Source organism: Gopherus evgoodei, unplaced genomic scaffold (assembly GCF_007399415.2).
Source record: "Gopherus evgoodei ecotype Sinaloan lineage unplaced genomic scaffold, rGopEvg1_v1.p scaffold_34_arrow_ctg1, whole genome shotgun sequence".
Classification (NCBI taxonomy): Eukaryota; Metazoa; Chordata; order Testudines; family Testudinidae; genus Gopherus; species Gopherus evgoodei.
In genome coordinates this window covers 6,295,512-6,313,018 of record NW_022060016.1, presented here as the reverse complement: position 1 = coordinate 6,313,018, position 17,507 = coordinate 6,295,512, and the positions used below count along the sequence as shown (strand labels likewise).

The 17,507-nt window shown below is 52.6% G+C and overlaps 1 protein-coding gene across 1 annotated transcript in view; it reads left to right on the top strand.

The window, feature by feature from the left end:
- The first annotated feature begins 4,273 nt into the window (after nucleotides 1–4,273).
- LOC115641316 overlaps nucleotides 4,274–17,507 on the top strand; it is a 627,798-nt gene continuing 614,564 nt past the window's right edge. The window contains 9 exon segments of the mRNA XM_030544363.1: nucleotides 4,274–4,292; nucleotides 4,364–4,693; nucleotides 5,347–5,676; nucleotides 6,823–7,152; nucleotides 7,939–8,268; nucleotides 8,488–8,507; nucleotides 9,003–9,306; nucleotides 11,901–12,230; nucleotides 16,684–17,013. Of these exon segments, the coding sequence (XP_030400223.1) occupies nucleotides 4,274–4,292; nucleotides 4,364–4,693; nucleotides 5,347–5,676; nucleotides 6,823–7,152; nucleotides 7,939–8,268; nucleotides 8,488–8,507; nucleotides 9,003–9,306; nucleotides 11,901–12,230; nucleotides 16,684–17,013 (2,323 nt within the window).

The following is a 17,507-nucleotide window of genomic DNA, read 5'->3' as shown; positions in this document are numbered from 1 at the left end:
CGCTGGAGAGGAAGGACTCACACCCCAGGCTCCAGCCCGGGAGCTCTCAAAGCCCCAGACTGCGGGACCCAGAGGTACTGAGACCCAGGCAGATGCTCAGGTACCTGAGGACACCACTTGGAGGTAGGAGCCACTGGGAGCAGCACAGCATAGGGAGACCAGAGACCCAGAGGATGTCTAGACCAAGACTGCAGGAGTCACAGTAGGAAGTAGCCCAGGGAAGGACTAGCCATTGTCCCTACAGCAGTCAGCGTGTATCAAGCGGATCCCCAGTGACTAAGCAGCGAGCCTACTCGCCACTACCAATGTCCTGGGACCCAGTGGAGCAGAGAGGGCCAAGGTCCTCCTACAATGGCCACCACTCACCTCTGGGAGGCAGCCCAATCCCCACTCCGGCCAATAAGCCTTCCTGCCCTGAGAATTAGGACAAACCCATTGACTCCAGCCATAAGGCTTTACCATCCCATGGACCAGGGCAAATCTTATTGTCTCAGGCCACTGGACCTTTCTGTCCTGCAGCTCAGGGCAATCCTATGGGCTCAGGTCACTGGGCCTCAGTACCGTACTGACAAGGGCAACTCTAATGACGTTATCCAGTGGGCCACATTGTCTTGAGACAACAGACAGCTTGAAGACTGGGGTGCACTCACCGGCGCTAGACAGGAACACCCCACCCTATCACAGAGATGTTGAAGGGGATTGTAAGTCCCTTCTGAGATGCCTGAAACATTAGCTCCTGAGTGAGTTTTACAGTCAATTGTCTTGCCATGAACATTCAGTTTCACTCTTCAGCCAGGCTCTATGTCATCACAAGTGATGGATCCCAGAAACAACGGCTCTTGATTGTCTGTAATCTGAGTCAGCTCCATAACTGCTGTGGTGCTGCAAACAGCTGCAAAATGTCTATATTTCATGCAAATATTACACCATGTGCCTCTGGCTGGACATGTATCGTCTTTTGGGATGGGACCTTTTCCACACCTAGTGTATGCAGGCTGTCCCTCTTAGCCTGGGCATTCTCTCTCCCTGCCTCAGGCCTTTTATGGTAATGACCTTTAATACTCAACTATCTGTTTATAGCTTCTAAGAGCTACATTAGAGAGTTTACAGCAGCAGAGCTGCAGCAAGGCAGCTGTGCCAAACTCTTTAATGTAACCACTCTGAGCTGACAGGAGAGCTTTCCAGTTGGCTTAACAACTCCAGCCCCATTAGCCGCAGTAGCTGTGTCTGTGGGACAGCTTCTTCTGCCCACATAGCGCTGTCCACACGATGCTTAGGTTGGTGTAACTTACATTGCTCGGTGGGGTTCACACCCCTAAGCACCATAAGTTATACCACAAGAAGAGCTACTGTAGACATTGCCTAAGCTAAGCCATAATTAGTTTCTGGTTTATCAATTTGCTCCTGCCTTTTGTTTTGTTGTTTGACTAATTCAGACTGGTTTGCTATTTGAATAGCTGTGGCTAGAGTTAAATCTCTCTTCAGATGTAGCTGCTGTGAAATTTTTTTATCTGTTAGCACACATAGGCTGGTTACTGGGTTATTTTCAACCTTTGCATCCCCAAAATCACAGTTTTCACCCAATATATGTGGAGCTTTTATAAAACATTCAAAACTTTCCTCTGGTTCTTGAGTTTTCCAGTGGAAAGAAGCTTCCTCATAAGCTGCATTTCTCTGAGGTATAAAGTATGCATAGAACATAGCCAGACCCCTTTCATAGTCACCTTTGTGACCATTTTCAGTAAAGTCAAAGGATTTAAAGATATGCTCTGCCTCCTTCCCATAGCCAACATTGAAGATGATACCTGCACGTGTCCAGTTTCCTTGTGTAGCTTGGCAGGAATGTGAAATCTTCTTTCCAGTGCGTCCATGGTGAAGTTTGTGAAAGCTGAAGTTCTCTGGGGCACTGAAGAGTGGCGTGGTGACAAGATCCTTTGTAGCTTTGTTCCTTCTGTTTATGTTCTTAATTTGTTCCACACACCATGTCATGTTCTTCTATACCAAACATGGACTGGTCACAGAGCTTGCTTTTACACACCACGATCCTTTAATGCTCTGCCAGGCATGGCTGAGATCAGCTTAAAACAGGGGCAGGCAAACTTTTTGGACTGAGGGCCATATTGGGTTGCGGAAATTGTATGGAGGGCCAGTAAGCAGAGGCTGTGCCTCCTCAAACAGCCAGGCATAGCCCAGCCCCCACCCCCTATCTGCCCCCCCCTTCTCACACCCTGACGGCCCCCCTGGGACTCCTGCCCACACACACACCCGCTTCCTCTCCCCTGACCGCCCCCAGAACCCCCACCCCTGACTGCCTCCCGCTGTCACATCCATCCCCTCCTCACATTCCTCACTGCCCCCCCGGCACCCCTGCCCCATCCAACCACCTTTTCTCCCTGTTCTCTGACTGCCCCTGGAACGCCTGCCCCTGACTGCCCCCCGCTGCCCCATCCAACGCCACCCCTCCTTCTTGACTGCCCTCTGGGACCCCTGCCCCCAAGCAACCCCCCTGTTCCCTGCTCTCTGACTGCCCCGACCCCTATCCACACCCATACCCCCTGCCCACCAGCCTGAACTGCCCTGCCCTCTATCCAAACCCCCCTGCTCCCTGCCCCTTTACAATGCTGCCCGGAGCACTGGAGGCTGGTCATGCCACCACGAAGGACAAAGCACCGGGTGAGGCTGGGTTCTGCAGCTGCGCTGCCCAAGAACTCGCAGCCCCACCACCCAGAGCATTGTGCTGCCGGCGGGGCGAGTTGAGGCTGCAGGGGACGGGGAACAGTAGGGGAGGAGGCGGAGTCGAGCCTCCCGGGCCAGGACCTCAGGGGCTGGCACGAGGGTCCCATGGGCTGGATGTGGCCTGCAGGCTGTAGTTTTCGCACCTCTGGCTTAAAATAAGGTATTTTACACACATTACCACCTAGTGACTGAGAAGCACAATACACTTTTGCATCCCATCACAGGGCTTGTGGAGTTGTCACACTCTTGTATTTTGCCAGCTACTTAGGGCTCATATGCACTGGAAACATTACAGTATAGTTGCTACCAATGCCGATGGGGGAGGTTCTCCCATTAGTGCAGGCAATCCACCTCCCTGAGAGTCAGTAACTAGGGTCACTGAAATATGACTTGCAGCTGAGACCTTTTCTCCCAATGCATCAACAGATGGTAGGGGAGAGCTCACTCAGGCCACTGCTTACCTCAGCCAGTGTTTGGAGATCCCTGAAGTGTCCAGTCAGAGATAGAGACTTACATCATGTCTTTGCTTTCTTTCAGCTTCTATGACAGGACTCCCCATGGCAGGTAAATAAGAACATAGACAGAGGGTGCGGGGGGGGGTGTGGGTGCATGTTGCAGGGTGCAGCTCTGTGTGCAGCTATCTCATAAATATGGGGTGGGGAAGGGCAGAGTTAAGATTATTTAAACTAGTGGTTCAAATGTAGAACTGGAGATCTGGGTTCAACTCCTGCCTTTGCCAGATTCACACTGTGGATTCAGCCTCACTACATGCCTCAGTTTTCCCCACCAATGAATTGTTAGCAAGGCGGACTGTCACCACAGGAGAGTGCTCAGTTCAGCACAGGGCCGACCCTGTCTGACTGGACGCTGTGGAATATAGAGGAGCTGAGTCAGCCCCAGTCAGGGCCAGTGGAGGCTTTGGAGGAGCAGAACTACAGTCCTTCAGAGTTGCTGCTGTTGGCTCTGTTCAGGCAGGGGCGTAGGAGTGCAGACAGGCAGGGAACCCAGGCAGGGACAAAGGGCAGTTCAGTCTCCTGACCAGTTACGCCCTTTGCCCCTCGGCTGGGAGCCGCTCAGACTGAGGGCCGGCCTGGTCTGCACACACCTGTCCTGTCATGGAGGGGAATTAACCCCAGCAGCTCATTTCACATTTTGGGCATCAGAGAGCTGCAGTGGCTGCGACTTCCACTCACTTCCAGCTTGGACCCAGGGCCCCAGACGTGAAAGCCCAGTGCCTGTTCCCCCCACACCAGCCACTGCCCCGGCCTGAGCGGGGGTCAAATGAGAACTGGTGCCCTCCAGGGGAAAAGCTCCAGGTCTCCTTCCCCCAGTGCACTGCGTCAGCTCATCCCCCTCACACAGACTGTACTGGCCAGTGTCCCTCAGGGGAAAGACGCTGTTTCCAATTCTCCATCCCACGAGTCAGCCATTCCCCCCTGCCTGAAGCTGGATCAGAGCTGGTGACCTCCCGAAAGGAACCCCACAGTGTCCCATTCCCAGCCCCACTGAGCCAGCCAGTCTGCCATACTGAGACTGAATGGGAGCCAGAGTAAATGGTAGGAGAAAAACCCCATATTCCTTTCCTCTAGCCCATCCCTGAGTGTTTATTCCCTTGGGATATTTGCAGACTCAGGCATCCCAGAACTAACTCGGCTCCGACTGGTGAATGGCCCAAGTCGCTGTGCTGGGAGAGTCGAGGTGCTTCACAACCAGCAGTGGGGAACTGTGTGTGATGACAGCTGGGATTTAACTGAAGCCAGAGTCGTGTGCAGGCATCTGGGCTGTGGAACGGCATTATCAGCCCCACGTGGGTCTCGGTTTGGACAGGGAACTGACCCTATCTGGCTGCATGAGGTAAACTGCACAGGGACAGAAGTCGCCCTCTCCGAATGCAGAGCTAGGCCTTGGGGAGAGCATAACTGTAACCACGGAGAAGATGCTGGTGTTGTGTGCTCAGGTAAGCCTCATCTCTTCTGTCACGGTGGGTGCTGCAGCGAGTGGATTGGGAAGCTTTCAGCGCAGTCCCTGCTTCCCCGTCTGAGTTCCTGTGCCCCAGCACTGCGCTATGGGCCTGTGCTGAAGGGACCAGGTTGGGAACACAGTAGAGGGTGCTCTCCCCTATCAGTCTGGGCTCACCTCAGTCCTCCTGCTGGCTGATAAAAGGTCTGTGATTCAGGGTATGGGGCTCTCTCCTCACAGTCCGTGATGCTCACAATTCCCCAGAGCTGAGCTAGGGAGCACACGCTGCAGAGGGTGGTGTGTGGGGCACAGTGAGAGGCCCTCTCCCCACTCTGATCGCTCTGATCCCCCACCCCTCCCTGACACAATGGGGTGCTGAGTAAGCATGGATCCCAGCTGTGGGACTTGGTGTCAAACTGAGCTTGCCGCCACTCCTGGGGCCTACAAACCCAGGTCACTTTGTCAAGAGTTGGACTAATAGCTCAACCATGATTGATAATTTGCACCACAGATAATTACCCCTTAACCTGTAATGTTCCCCAAAACTCTAACTGGACAAACATTTCCCCCTACTTCCTGTCATGCACAGTCATCAGCATCGCTTGTGATCAGATGTACAGGAATTTTCTTGAGTGTTTATTGCATTTGCAGACTCGATCATTCCAGACCCAGGTCCTCTCCAACTGGTGAATGGCCCCAATCGCTGTGCTGGGAGAGTCGAAGTGCTTCACAACCACCAGTGGGGAACTGTGTGTGATGACAGCTGGGACTTAACTGATGCTGGAGTCGTGTGCAGGCAGCTGGGCTGTGGGACAGCGTTATCAGCCCCAGGAGGGGCTCCCTTTGGGAGAGGTTCTGACACCATCTGGATGGACGAGGTTAACTGCACAGGGACAGAAGCTGCCCTCACCGAATGCAGGGCTCGGCCTTGGGGAAAAAATAACTGTCACCATGGAGAAGATGCCGGTGTTGTGTGCTCAGGTAACCCTTCTAAGTCCCATCATGGGACTGCTGTCTGGAACAGGGTGGGAAGCTTTCAGCACTGTCCCTGTTTTCCTGTCTAAGCCAGTGCTGATTCTAAGGTCTCAGTGAGGTGCTGGGGGGCTGTGCTGCAGGGAGAGGTGTATGTGTCCCTGTGAGAGACCTTCCCCATCTCTGCTCGCTCCAGTCCCAGTGCTAAGCTATGGCACAGTCTGGCACTTTGTGGCCATTGGTGACAACAGTCAGATTCACAGTCAGCTGGAGCCTTTAGCTGTTCCCTGGGAACTGTGGTCACTTTGCCAAGCAACAGGCTCCTGACCCCAATGTCCCAGAAAATTGGCAACTTAGCTAATGTTACCCTTGGCGTAGATGGGATCGGACACTGTCAGGGCCAGTAACACGGTGGTGTGGCCTAGTGGTCAAAGACAAGGTGGCATCAGGATCACCATTGGAAATCACAGAAAATATGAAAGCCAAAAACAGAATCTGAAGACTTGTCCAAGGTCAAGCCACAGTCAGAGCTGGTCTCTGGAGTTAGGGTGAGGAAGCAGGAACAAGGGGCAGTAATGGGAGCAAGGAGCAGGCACAGGGCCAGGCAGCAGGAGCCAGGAACCCGGGGTGGTAACGGGAGCAAGGAGCAGGAACCGGGCGAGGAAGCAGGAACCTGGTCTCTGAGGTCTGGCCAACAGCAGCCTTAACAACGAGTTGCTCAGACAAGGGGTAGGATGGGAACAGGAAGCTTTACACCTGGAGGTGTCCAATCAGCAGTTTGCTTCTATTCACCTACCCATGGTGGGTGGGCCTCTGCTTGTGGGCCATTACTACTATTCCTCATTTCACCATGATGTGACAGGTAAGGCTGTAGTTCGGCATCCTCGGAGACCTGGGTTTGAGACCTGTAGTGCATGGGAGATGCCTAATTCTTTCCCATTTCCTGCATAAACAGCTGGGCCAACTTTGCCTAGCATGCTTCTCAGCTGTCCTGATTCACCCCAGAAGTGGCAGCATGTCAGTGGTGGGGAGTGAGCCCTTGATGGGTATCTGTTGCGTGGACCTGTAAGTGAGAAGCACTACATTCTCCAGTGTCACTAGTGATCACATGCACAGGAGCCTCCCTGAACGTTTATTTCCTTGGGGTGTTTGCAGACTCAGGCATTTCAGCAGTGGTTCCACTCCGACTTGTGAATGGCCCAAGTCGCTGCGCTGGGAGAGTCGAGGTGCTTCACAACCACCAGTGGGGAACCGTGTGTGATGACAGCTGGGATTTAACTGAGGCCAGAGTCGTGTGCAGGCAGCTGGGCTGTGGGACTGCATTATCAGCACCACGTGAGTCTCGGTTTGGACAGGGAACTGACCGTATCTGGCTGCATGAGGTAAACTGCACAGGGACAGAAGCTGCCCTCTCCGAATGCAGGGCTAGGCCTTGGGGAGAGCATAATTGTAATCACGTGGAAGATGCTGGTGTTGTGTGCTCAGGTAAGCCTCATCTCTTCTGTCATAGTGGGTGCTGCAGGGAGTGGATTGGGAAGCTTTCAGCGCAGTCCTTGCTTCCCCGTCTGAGTTCCTGTGCCACAGCATTGTGCTATGGGCCTATATTGAAGGGAGCAGGTTGGGAACACAGTAGAGGGTGCTCTCCTCTAGCAGTCTAGGCTCACCCCAGTCTTCCCGCGGTCTGACAAAAGGTCTGTGCTGCAGGGTATGGGGTTCTCTTCACACAGTCAGTGGCACTCACAATTCCCCAGAGCTGAGCTAGGGAGCATGCGCGGCAGAGGGTGGTGTGTGGGGCACAGTGAGAGACCCTCTCCCCACTCTGATTGCTTTGATCCCCCATCCCTCCCTGGCACAAAGGGACGCTGGGTAAGCATGGATCCTAGCTGTGGGACTTGGTGTCAAACTGAGCTTGCAGCCGCTCCTGGGGACTACAAACCCAGGTCACTTTTTTGGGCTTCTAGCTCAAGCATGCTGGATAATCTGCACCACAGATAATTAGCCCTGAACCTGTAATGTCCCCCACAGCTCTGACTAGGCAAACATTTCCCCCTACTTCCTGTCATACACAGTCACCACATTTCTGTGCCCTGACTCTCAGCTGCCCTGTCCCATCCCAAAGTGGCAGCATGTCAGTGGTGGGGACTGAACCCTTGACATGCAGTGGCTGTGTGAGGAGGCCAGTCATTCCCATCAGTGGTAGATGATATAGTCATCAGCATCGCTTGTGATCAGATGTACAGGAATCTTCTTGAGTTTTTATTCCATTTGCAGACTCAAACATTCCAGACCCAGGTCCTCTCCAACTGGTGAACGGCCCCAATCGCTGTGCTGGGAGAGTCGAGGTGCTTCACAACCATCAGTGGGGAACGGTGTGTGATGATGGCTGGGACTTAACTGATGCTGGAGTTGTGTGCAGAGAGCTGGGCTGTGGGACAGCGTTATCAGCCCTAGGGGGGGCTCACTTTGGGAGAGGATCTGACACCATCTGGCTGGACGACATTAACTGCACAGGGACAGAAGCTGCCCTCACCGAATGCAGGGCTCGGCCTTGGGGAAACAATAACTGTCACCATGGAGAAGATGCCGGTGTTGTGTGCTCAGGTAACCCTCCTCAGTCCCATCACTGGGACTGCTGCCTGGAACAGTCTGGGAAGCTTTCAGCACAGTCTCTGCTAGTGTCCTAGTGAGGTGCTGGGGGGCTGTGCTTCAGGCTGTGCTGTTTCCCTGTGAGACATACACCACTCCCTGGGCTAGGCAACAAGCGTCGGGAGCAAGGAACAGTAACTGGGCAAGGAAGCAGGAGTCAGAAACAAGAATCAGGAACTTGGGCAAGTCTCAGGGTCTGGCCAGCAGCCGGCCTAGTAACAGGTTGTTCAGATAAGGGGTAAGAAAGGAACAGGAATCCTTATACCTGGAGGTGTCCAATCAACAGTCTGCTGCTAGTTACCTGACCATGATGAGTCAGCAGGTGTGGCCTCTGCTGGTGGGCCATTGGCTGCAGTGACACATTAAGCTCTAGTTGGGCAATCTCGTAGGTATAAGTTTCAGACCTGCAGTCTCTGAGAGAGACATAATTCTTCCCCACTTCTTCCCTAAACTACTGAGCCAGCTTTCCGTAGCCTGTCTCTCGGCTGCACTGTTCCACCCCAGAAGTAGAAGCATGTCTGTGGTGGGAAGTGAGCCCTTGATAGTCAGTTACTGTGTGCTGAGGCTGTTTAGACCTGTTAGTGGGAAGTGTTGCGTTTCCCAGCATTGCTAGTGATAAGATGCACAGGAATCTCTCTGACTACTCCCTTGGGGTGTTTGCAGACTCAGCCCTTCCACATCTGGCTCAGGTGCGATTGCTGAACAGCCCAAGTCGCTGCGCTGGGAGAGTCGAGGTGATTCATAACCAGCAGTGGGGAACCGTGTGTGATGATGGCTGGAACATAACCGATGCCGGAGTCGTGTGCAAGCAGCTGGGCTGTGGGACGGCGTTATCAGCCCCAGGATGGGCTCGATTTGGACAAGGATCTGGGCCAATTTGGCTGGATGAGGTTGACTGCACAGGAACTGAAGCTTCCCTCTCTGAATGCAGGGCTAAGCCTTGGGGGGATCATAATTGTCACCACAGAGAAGATGCCAGTGTGGTGTGCTCAGGTACCCCTCCTTCGTCATATCCTTGTGAAAAGCAGTTCGGGGATTCATTGGGGCGCTCTCCTCTCACAGTGAGTCCTGACCCTAATGCACCACCTGACGCAAAAGGCTGTGCTGCAGGGAGTGGGGCTGGGGCTCAGCGGAGGCTGCTCTCTCTGCAGATGTATGTGTAACCACAAGGCCCCAGGTCACCTCTAAGGGCCTTGCTGCAGAGAGCAGTGTGGGGGCCACAGGAGGGGACTGCCCTCACTTAGAGTCAGTGCTGATCCCAACGCCCCCACGTGCTGCTAGGGGACCGTGCTGCAGGCTGAGGTGTATACGTTACTGTGCGAGCCCCTCTTCCACCTCTGCTCACTCTGATTCCCCCACCCAACTACAGCACTGTGGGCGCTCTGTGACTCACCAAGTGAGTTCTAGTGAGACTCACTTGGTGACTTATCCTGATGAGATGGGAGGGAATAGCCTTGATGTGCTTAGACATCTGCCATTTTTCTATGCAGTGTAGTTGCAGCCATGTCAGTCCCAGGGTACGAGAGAGACGAGGTGGGTGAGGGAATGTCTTTTATTGGACCAACTTCTGTTGGTGAAAGAGACAGGCTTTCCAACCACACCAAGCCCAGACCTGAAGAAGAGCTCTGTGTGAGCTCCAAAGCTTGTCAGGAGAGGGAGTTGGAGTACAGGTGGGGTGTGGGATGCAGCAGGGGGATCAGCACAGGGGGTTGGGTGCAGGATGTAGAAGGGGTTCTGAGTGTGGGCTCTGGCCCGGCACCATTTACCTGGAGTCGCTTCAGAGTGCCAGCGGCGTGGCAGCACTAAGGCAGGCTCCCTGCCTGCCCTGGGCCCACACCGCTCCTGGGAATGGGGAACTGTGGCCAATGGGAGCTTTGGGTGTGGAACCCACAGGTGAGGGTTGCGCACGGAGCCCTCTGACCCCCTAGCCTCACCTGGCCGCTTCTAGGAGCAGCACGGTACCCACGGCGCCACGGGGGTGGCAATCCCACAGGCCAGATCCGAAGCCCTGAGGGGCTGGATCTTGCCTGCGGGCCGTAGTTTGCCCTCTACTGCTCTAGATTCCTGTAAGGCATTCGACTTGGTACTGCACGAGAACAATGCAAAATTGACATTGTACACGATAAATCAATTAAAAACTGGCCAACCTCCTGGTCTCAAAATGTAATTGTGAACGGGGAATCATCATCAGGCAAATGTCTTTGACTGGGGTCCTGCAGGATCACTTCTTGCCTCTACACTATTTAACAATTTTATCAAGGGACTGGAGGAAAACATAAAAACATCACTTAGAAGTTTGCAGATGACACAAAATTTGAGAGACTGGTAAATAGTGAAGAGGACAGGTCACTGACACAGAGTGATCTCAATCACTAGGTAATCTGGGTGCAAGCAAACAAGATGCCTTTTAACATGACCGAATGTAAAAATATACATCTAAAAACACATTATGCAGGCCATACTTACAGGAGGGGGGACTCTTTCCTGGGAAGCAGTAACTCTGAGAAAGATTTGGGGGTGGATAATCATCTGAACAGGAGCTCCCAGTGTGACTCTGTGACCAAAATGACTAATGCAATCCTGGAATGCACACACAGGAGAATCTCGAGTAGCTGTAGAGAGGTTATTTTACCTCTGCAGTTGGTGCTGGTGTGAACACTGCTGGAATCTTGTGTCCAGTTCTGGTGCCCGCAATTCAAGAAGGATGTTGATAAATTTAAGAAGGTTCAGCAAAGAGCCATGAGAATGATCAAAGGATTAGAAAACCTACCTTGTGGTGAAAGACCCAAGCAGCTCAGTGTGTTTAGTTTAACAAAGAGAAGGTGAAGGGGTCACTTGAGCACAGTCTGTAATTACCATCATGGGGAACAGAAATGTGATAATAAAGGACACTTCAGTCTTACAGGCAAGTGATTAATAAGATCCAATGCCTGGAAGTTCATGAGAGATAAATTTAGATTACAGATAAAGTGCAAATTTGTATCGATGAGGATTCATAGCTGTTGGAACATCTTACTAAGGGCTGTGGGGGATCCTCCCTCACTGGCAATTTTTAAATCAAGATTGGACGTTTCTGAAAGATCTTCCCTAGGAATTACTCTGGGGCAGGTCTTTGGCCAATGCTACACAGGAGGGCAGACTAGGTGGTCACAGTGGGCACTTTGGGCCTTGGGACTCTATGAATCCCACTGATCAGATTCAGTGTCAGATGGAGCCTGCAGCCATTCTCAAGGAGTAGGGACCTTGGATCACTTTGTCAAGCATCAGGCTCCTAAACTCATTGCCCCTGCCAATTAGCATCTTAGCTGATGAGCCATGAACCTTTAACATTTGGCACCATTCTGACTGGATGCAGAATTCTTCCCCCTGTCCTGCCTAAATAACTGGGCCCGATTTGTCTTCCCTGTTTCTCAGATGCACACTAGTGGTGGCTGCATATCAGTGGTGGAGAGTGAGACCCTGATAGGTGGTAGCTGTGTGTGGAGGCTGTTCAGACCCATCAGTGGGAGGTGCTACTTTCCCCGGCATCACCACTGATTAGATGCACAGGAACCTCCCTGAGTGTTATTCCCTTGGGGTGTTTGCAGGCTCAGGCATCTCAGAAGTGGCTCAGCTCCGACTGGTGAATGGCCCGAGTCGCTGCGCTGGGAGAGTCGAGGTGCTTCACAACCAGCAGTGGGGAACCGTGTGTGATGACAACTGGGACATAATTGATGCTGGAATCGTGTGCAAGCAGCTGGGATGTGGGATAGCGCTATCAGCCCCAGGAGCGGGTCGATTTGGGCGAGGATCTGACCGTATCTGGCTGGATGATGTTCAGTGCAAAGGGACAGAAATTGGCCTTTCTGAATGCAGGGCTCGGCCTTGGGGAGACAATAACTGTCACCACGGAGAAGATGCTGGTGTTATTTGCACAGGTAACCCTCATCCATCACTGTGCCTGTTGCAGGGAGCAGTGTGGGAAGCTCATTATAAGGCATTGTCCCCTCACAGCCATTACTAACCCCAGCATGGTGCTTAGGGCCTATGCTTCAGGGAGCTATATGGAGGTTCCAGAAGGGTGTGCTCTCCTCTCACACGCCCTAGTGACCCTAATTCCCCTGTGCAGATCTACAGGCCTGTGCTGCAGGGAGCGGCATGGGGGCTCAGTAGGGGGCACTCTCCCCTTGAAGTCAGTGCTGGCCCCTGTGCCCCTGTGCGGGGATGAGGGGCCTGTGCTGCAGGGAGGAGGGCTGGGTGTCAGTAGGGGGTGCTCTCCCCTTGCAGTTGTGCTGGTCCTAATGCCCCAGTACGCTGCCATGGGCCCCTAGTATGAGGAAGCCTTGTCTGTGCCCGCTGCAGGGCAGTTCTCCAACTCTCTCGGCCACAGGCCACACAAGCCGTTCCCTCTAAGCCTCGTGGGGTGGCCTCTCTCCAGGTTGGCAATAGGCACACTCCAGCTCCCAGCCCTCCAAGTGTCCCCCTGCAGCTCCCAGCCCAAGTCCCACTGGCCATTCACAGCAGTCACAGATCTGCTGCTCCCAAAGGAACAGGGCCCCCAGCGGACCAGTTCCACCTCCCATCTCTGCCCCAATCAACGCACATCCCTAGTTCACTTCATATTGACAAGGACAAGTGATTTCACAGAGTGTAGAGATTCGAGGGGTTGAAAGGAGAAGGGTTGGAAAGAAATGGTTCCATGGCCAATAAAATCACATCACGCTGACTACAGCCTAGATTCATTGAATGAGATACTTTTCTGTCTGGTAGAGCAACACTCACCCCACAGTCCTTCCAGGGTTTTACTCCAGGCTTGGCTGTGATCTCCTGTTCCTGAGACAAACGCTGTCAGCTGCCTCCTGGGTGAAAGGGAGCTCTTGTCCCCTCTCCTCTTTCTTTGTAGATACAGACCATTATCTCTTCCCAGAGGAGGTCTCTCTTCAAAGACTTATCCTGGGGGTCTTTGTCTTTGTAAATTCTCAGGCCCACACTGGGCCCAGACTGTGAGTATAGCCTGTCTCCATGGCTGTGCTTTGTTTTATGTGATGATTGGCTCAGCCGAAGGGATTGCCATGGCACAGGTGACAGGCTTCACTTCAACACTTCTGGAGCCTCATATTCCACATTTTACATCTCTCTTCAACTATGTCCCATCCAAACATCTTTCTCCCATTAGGTTGACCTCATATGCCACCTTTGGTGAGCTATTGTGCATATATCTCACCCAGGGGATCCTGGTATAAATCTAAGTATCCCTGTGCCCTCTGCCAGTTGGCTTTTAGTTATCCCTGGGCCAGACCCCTCTGCAGCACAAAGGGGGGCTGGGTAACTATAACTTCCACTAGTTGGATTTGGTGTCAATGGAGCCTGCAGCCACTCACTCAAACTAAAAATCCAAGGCCAATTTCTCAAGAGTCCAGTTCCCAATCACTGTGTTCTGGTGGATTTGCATCTCAGGAAATTAGCCCTGAGCCTGTAACTTCCCCAACAGCCAGGCATAGGACACTTCCTGTCCTACACAGCCTAAATATTTCCCTGTCCTGTTTCTCAGCTGCCTGGTCCTAGCCCAGAAGTGGCTGCATCTCAGTGGGGGGAGTCGTCTTCTTTTGCGTATTTCACAAGTCTATATCTAGGTAATCCTTCTGTCAGGTGGAGTTGGCAGCGACCAGGGCTGGATTCAATATCTAGGATTCTAGGGTCCTTTTCAGCAATACCACAGAACTTGTTTGAGCACCCACCCAGTAACCTGGAACAATTACACACCTCCCCCTGGGTGCTTCTACAAGGCAAAGCTTACCCTCTTGGAAGCACAGAGTCTCAGTGCAGAAAAGAAACTTTTAAATAAAACCCAGCATTAACCTGGGAAAACACTGGAAATAGATAAAACCATGAGCAAAACACCTATCTCAGAGTACACTAGGCAGTACCTTGCCTCAGATTCTAGAATTCAGCAAGCGAAAGTTCTTTAAGATGCCTCTTCCTTCTTTCTCCACCACATCCCACTTACAGTGATTATCCTTGGTCAATGAAGACCCAGAGTTCAGAGGTGCACCTGTGTGAGTTCAGTTCCCACCATGAGGAGAGAGCCTGGCTTGCTCTGCTGTCTGACTGCTTGCTCTGGTGGCAGCTGCCCTGCCAGCCGCTCACTACTCTGCTCGCCCTCACCTTCTGCTGCCCCTGGCCTCTCTACTGTGACCTCTGCAGATCACTCTCTTGAAGCTCCACCCAGCTCTCAGTGACTGTCAGCTCTTAGTGGGGAAACCTCAGTGCTGAAGCAGCTGGGCAGAAACACTGTACAGCAGGTGATTTCAGGTCTAGTGATCACTTAAACCAAAAAACCTCCTAACGAAGCCTTCATTAACTCTATCTTTGAAGAGTGATGAGGGGCAGATTGAACCATGCTTAGACTGCTTACACAGAGCCCACACCCCTCAGCAGGAAAACTAATCTCCACCCCCTGTCACTCTTGATAGTGGTCTGGTGTCTGAGCTCCCTAGTTAGTGAGTTCAGTTCAGTTGTGGGTGACCCCCTCAGTCAGGGCAGGCTAAGCACAGTTCTGCTGCCCTTTACTCAGACAATCAGGACAACAACATTTCACTACCCTTGCATTCAAGTACTACAGTGATTTGTAACCCAACACCAGCCAACACAGCTGTCTGCTGGATACCTAGGCAGAATGGATGAGTTCATATAAATAGTGTCTGGTCCTGAAGCTTTTTCCCCTCCTCAGCTCATCACTCGCTGTCAGGGGAGAGCTCATTCCAACCTTACTCATCTCTAGTTCAGGGATTGGCAACCTTTGGCACACAACCCGTCAGGGAAATCCGCTGGCTGGCTGGGACAGTTTGTTTACCTGCAGCGTCCGCAGGTTCAACCAATTGCTGCTCCCACTGGCTGCGGTTCACCACTCCAGGCCAAGGGGGGCTGTGGGAAGCGGCGGCCAGCACATCCCTCAGTCCGTGCAGCTTCCTGCAGCCCCCATATCAAAAGCTTTGTTGAAGTCAAGGAATAACATGTTCATTGCTTTCCCTTCTTCCACCCAGCCAGTTATCTTATCATAGAAGGCAATTAGGTTAGTCAGGCATGACTTGCCCTTGGTGAATTCGTGCTGACTGTTCCTGGTCACTTTCCTCTCCTCGAAGTGCTTCAAAATTGATTCTTTGAGGACCTGCTCCATGATTTTTCCAGGGCTGAGGCGAGGCTGATGGCCTGTAGTTCCCCAGATCCTCCTTCTTTGCTTTTTTAAAGATGGGCACTACAGTAGCCTTTTTCCAGTCATCTGGGACCTCTCTCAATCGCCATGAGTTTTCAAAGATAATGGCCAATGGCTTTCCAGTCACACCTGCCAATTCCTTTAGCACTCTGGGATGCAGCGCATCCGGCCCCATGGACTTGTGCTCGTCCAGCTTTTCTAAATAGCCCTGAACCATTTCTTTCTCCACAGAGGGCTGGTCACCTTCTCCCCTTGCTCTGCTGCCCAGTGCAGTAGTCTGGGAACTGGCCTTGTTTGTGAAGACAGAGGCTAAAAAAGCATTGAGTACATTAGCTTTTTCCACATCCTCTTTCACTAGGTTGCCTTCCCCATTCATTAAGGGGCTCACACTTTCCCTGACCTTCTTGTTGCTAACATACCTTTAGAAACGCTTTTTGTTATCCTTCACATCCCTTGCTAACTGCAACTCCAGTTGTGATTTGGCCTTCCTGATTTCACTCCCGCATGCTTGAGCAATATTTTGTACTTCTTCCTGGTTATTTGTCCAGTCTTCCACTTCTTGTAAGCTTCTTTTTTGTGTTTAAGATCAGCAAGGATTTCACTGTTAAGCCAAGCAGGTCACCTGCCATATGTACTATTCTTACTACACATTGGAATAGTTTGTTCCTGGACTCTGGGTGACGTTTTCAGTGAGCTGTGGTGCCAATACATGTAAATTCAATGCTGATGTCAGACTAAGGCAAACATTAATAACAGGAGTGACTGTGTTCAGCTGCCAATCACCAAGATACTTATGCCAGCATCTGCCCCACAGCACTGCACAGTATCGCACTGGAGCGAATACCAGTGCCAGGAGTGAGAGTGTAAATCTGCTCCCCAGGAGGTTCCTGCCAGCAGTGCGGGGGGTGATCTTTTTCATTAAGTGCTCTAGTGGGAGCAGGAGGACAGACTGCTGTCCAGTCTGCCTAACTAGGTGACAGCTGGCTGGGAGGGGAATGAACAGACTTCAACATTACCCAAGTGATTAGCCTGCTCAGTGGTGGGGGGCCCTTGACAGGCAGTTGCTGTGTGCAGAGACTGGTCAGACCCATCGGCGGGAGACCCTCCATTCCCCAGTGACACGAGAGATCAGATGCACAGGAACCTCCCTGAGTGCTTATTCCCTTGGGTGTTTGCAGACTCCGGCATCTCTGAAGTGACTCAGCTGCGACTGGTGAACAGTTCGAGTCGCTGCGCTGGGAGAGTCGAGGTGTTTCATAACAAGAAGTGGGGAACTGTGTGTAATGACAGCTGGGATCTACAGGATGCTGGAGTCGTGTGCAGGCAGCTGGACTGTGGGATGGCGTTATCAACTCCTGCTGGAGTTCACTTTGGGCGAGGATCTGACCATATCTGGCTGGGTAATGTCAACTGCACAGGGACAGAAGCTGCCCTCTCCCAATGCAGGGCTAGGCCCTGGGGAGACAGTAACTGCACCCATGAAGAAGATGCTGGTGTTGTGTGCTCAGGTAACCCTCCTCCATCACATCACTGTGGGTGGTGCAGGGATCGGGCTGGGAAGCTTTCAGCACAGACCCAGCTCTCCTGTCTGAGTCAGCGCTGACCTCAGTGCCCTAGCATGGTGCTAAGGGCCTGTACTGCAGGGAGCCCATTGGGGATCACAGAAAATGTTGCTCTTCTCATGGTGTCAGCACTGACCCCATTTCCCCACACAGTTCTACAGGCCTGTGCTGCAGGGAACGGGATGGGGGCTCAGTAGGGGGCGCTCTCCTCTCAGAGTCAGTGCTGAGCCAGTGCCCCAGCACAGCATTTAGGACCTGCGCTGCAGGGAGCAGTACGTACGCCTCAGTGAGAGACCCTCCCTGTCTCTGATCGCTTTGATCCCCCTGCCCCATTACAGCACAATGGGGCGCTGGGTAACCGTAGATCCCGTTTGTGGGATTTGGGGTTGAATGGATCCTGCAGCAGCTCAGGGATCCCTTTATGAAGTGTGGGGTTCCTA